At 26.2% G+C, this 3,655-nt stretch overlaps 1 protein-coding gene across 1 annotated transcript; it reads left to right on the forward strand.

The window, feature by feature from the left end:
- The first annotated feature begins 2,493 nt into the window (after positions 1 to 2,493).
- Positions 2,494 to 3,313, forward strand: LOC107922857 (uncharacterized). Its single transcript, XM_016853060.2, has one exon. The coding sequence runs from the start codon at positions 2,734 to 2,736 to the stop codon at positions 3,160 to 3,162; it is 429 nt and encodes a 142-aa protein (XP_016708549.2). The 5' UTR covers positions 2,494 to 2,733; the 3' UTR covers positions 3,163 to 3,313.
- Positions 3,314 to 3,655: the final 342 nt, after the last annotated feature.

Raw genomic sequence — 3,655 nt, forward strand, 5'->3', positions numbered from 1 at the left:
TTTTTATTATAATATTAATAAAAAATTTGTTTCGGTTCTAAACTAATTAGTAATTACAAACATTTTATTTTAAAACTTAAAAGAAAAAAAAAACAAATCAAATCACTTTATTATATGAACCAAGGGAAGCTAACCAGACCGATACCGTCCTTTTGCATTTTGTGCACAAAAATTGATTAGGAACAACCTATTTTATAAATTTGTGATAAAGAATATGTATCTCTAAAAAACTTAACTAATATGTCAATTTATTCTTTATTTGAAATTTGTAAAATTAATTTCCAATACTCTTCAAAATTTATATCATATTTTAAATTTTAACTTTCAAAATAAAAAACTATATTTTATTAATAATATTATTAATTAGTATTATATCTTTAATAAATTTATAAATATAATTTCATTTAATAAAATATGATTAATATATTTTTATATACAAATTAATCATTTTATTGAAGTAATGTCTTAACTATTTTATTATTATTATTATTATATTTTACTTAGTAATAAAACTAATTTTATTAAAAAAAAATTAGAAAAAAGTGGTTGTAATAGAGAAGTAATTTAGTAAATAGTGTATTTCATATTTTATTATTATTGTTATAAATCATAAAAATAAAATATAAATAATTAATTCTACAAATTAACTTTTTTTTATAAATATTAAGAGTAATGATAGAGTAATACAGCGTGCTAAACAAAAGAGTTTTAACTATTATTCTATTTAAGTTTTACAATAAACTTTATTATTTAAAAGGACTGTTATAGGAAAAGACGCACAGAATGGAGATGATATCTAAAATGATAAGATAAATTCATAAAAGATATAAAATATATATATATATATATATTTGAGTAGCCTAAAAAGAAAGTTAGCTTTATTTGAGAAAAAGGAAAGTTGTGTTGTTTTTCAATTAATACGAATGGTAGAAAAAGGAAGATAAAGATATATGGTTATTCCTTATCCACAAAAAGAAAAAAAGATAAGAAAAAGTCCTTATGAACAAAATGTGATTCACACTCTCTTCATTATTACAAAACTCAAATGCCTGAAAGCCAGCTGGGTGGAATATTCTAATATTCGTGACGCAATGCTTCCTCACTTGTAAACTATTTACACTTGATTGGGCCACATTGTAAATGATTATCCAACCCCATCAGCCTTATTAAAATGAAAAAGGGAGGCTATACAACCTTTGTTGTTACACATTCCTTACTTTAATGTCACCTTAGTATTAATCACCACTTTCAATCCCAACCTATGCTTCCATTCTCCGTAACTTCTATATATTTATGATTTTGAATTCTACCAAAAAAATTACTCAATATTCTTATTTTACTAACACTTCAAATTTATTAACTACAATTAACACTTTTGTTTTGTTTGTTTGTTTAGATTTTGCCTATTATAGGGAGGTAGTTCTTATACACTTATAATAGAATGTTGTTATAGAGAGAAAATCGTTATAAGCTCACCATAGAATTCATATTTTGAATTTTTATTAAATAAAAAAAAAGTGAGAATTATGTTAAAAAATGAAAGGAAGTGGAAATCAAATCAACAAAATTAAAAGACGTAAACAAGTGCATGTATTATTGCTTTTATGTATATTTTATTTTACATTGATTAATTATAAAATTCATAAATCTAATAATTTTAATTAATCTATATGAATTATCAAATTAAAATAATTAGTTTATAATCAATTACTAAATTCAAGTAATCAATTTATAAATTTATGATGTTCCAAATTCGTAGTAAAATATTTAATTAGAGAACTTAATAGTTTCTTGAATTAGTGTCTTTAATTCCACATAATTTTTAGTTAATAAAATATGATTAATATATTTTTTTCCTAGAAATTTAATCATTTTATTGGAATAATATTTTAATTAAAGTTATTTTTATTTAATAAATGATAATTAATAGGCTTGCTTAAATGAGTAACTATAATTTTACTTAAAATTTTAATTATATAGAAAGCTAATTTAATTATAGAGTTACTATAGACAATATGATTTTATTTATATAATTCTTAAATTATTCATAATTTATTAAATATTTAAATTAGAGGGTATTACACGTTTAAATGCATTCAAGACCATATTTCATAAATTGTTGAAATAAGTAAATACATTAAGTCATAAAAAATAAAATATAAATATTCAGTATTATAATTTTTAGAAGATCATATCACTAAATGCAAATTTTGTTCTATTTAATGTCAAAATTATATGCTTATTAGTTTTTTTTTCTTTTTTCTAATTAGATTGAAATTTTCTATTGTTGACTTATTTTTCTTTCTAATGTTGAAAAGGAGAGGAATGCCATGGATGAATTTCTTTTATTAAAAAAAAAAAAGATCAGACGACTAAAATATGTTTGGAGGTGGAAACGTGGAATGTACCACACACATTGAATATGGACAGCGACACCCGTGAGAAATGCCGCTACATATTTATGATGCCAACCCTCACTCCCATCTATATATCTATACATAGGTTCCTCATACTACAACTATTATTACCATCATTCATTTCTTTTCTTATTTTACCATATAGTTTTGACATTGGAATTTACTATATAGTTTTCACCGTATATAATATGGTTTTAATATATATATCTTATCAAGCTTATACCAAATTTATCACTCACTTTCTCCAACCTTCCAACCACCTCTTTTCTCTTGGAAAAAAATAAGACCACCTTGAAGTAGGAATACTGAAATAGTGATGGAAGGTATTTCAGCGACCATGTACAAGAACTTGACAGGGTACTGGAGGAGGAGAGGCTACGTGAAGCTAAATGGTACGAGTGGAGCACGGCGGAGTCGGGTGGAGCTGGGCTCCTCACGGCGGAAGAGGTTCTGGAAGATCAGGATCAAGGCAAAGCTGAGAATAAGATCGCCGAAGAAGTGGTTGGTTTGGCTACGTGATGCGTACATGAAAATGATGCTGGGGTTAGCCAACTCCAGGATGGTAAGCAGTGGGTATGGAGGTAGCATAGCGAATCAAGGAATCGCTGCCTTTGGGAAGCGTCCGGTTAAAGAGTATGACGAGAAGGTGATCGTTGAGATCTACAAATCATTGGTGATGGCTCAAGGTCAGTTGGTGCCGCGGGAACCAGGGAAGCTTTGCTCTGCCATCATCTGTCAACGCTGAAAATCAGATTAAGTAAAGGGTTTATTTTCAAGTATGTCAGATTATTTTTCGCCACAAAACTGTGGTGAAAATAGCAGTTATTAGTTCGTGAAAATTACAGAAAGCACATTTCCTAAAGAAAAGCAGATAAAATATGAAAATTCTTCCTTTAGTTTTAGTTTTTTTATTTTATTTTTTAATCTCTCCAAAAATGTTGTTATTAAGTAAGGCATATAAATTTGTTCAGTTTAGCAATAAGCTTTTAAAACCGCTTAAATGGTTTATGTGGGACCAAAAGAGGTTTTAATTAATAGATGTTAACATTTTCTGATTTAAACATAATAAATACATATTAGATGGCCAAAATATTATAATATCAAGTTAGGCTACTTTTTCTTCCACACAAGAAATTGTTTGAATATGATGGCTATCAAATCAACATTCTTTCATATCACCTTAATCAAGATTCATAGAATGGGAAGATGAAGCTCAAATAAATGATGTTTTATAGACA

This window comes from Gossypium hirsutum, chromosome A11, assembly GCF_007990345.1.
Source record: "Gossypium hirsutum isolate 1008001.06 chromosome A11, Gossypium_hirsutum_v2.1, whole genome shotgun sequence".
Classification (NCBI taxonomy): Eukaryota; Viridiplantae; Streptophyta; class Magnoliopsida; order Malvales; family Malvaceae; genus Gossypium; species Gossypium hirsutum.

What these genes read in the sequence shown, in the direction of transcription:
- LOC107922857 (XM_016853060.2), top strand. Translation starts at nt 2,734, where the DNA reads ATGGAAGGTATTTCAGCGACCATGTACAAGAACTTGACAGGGTACTGG.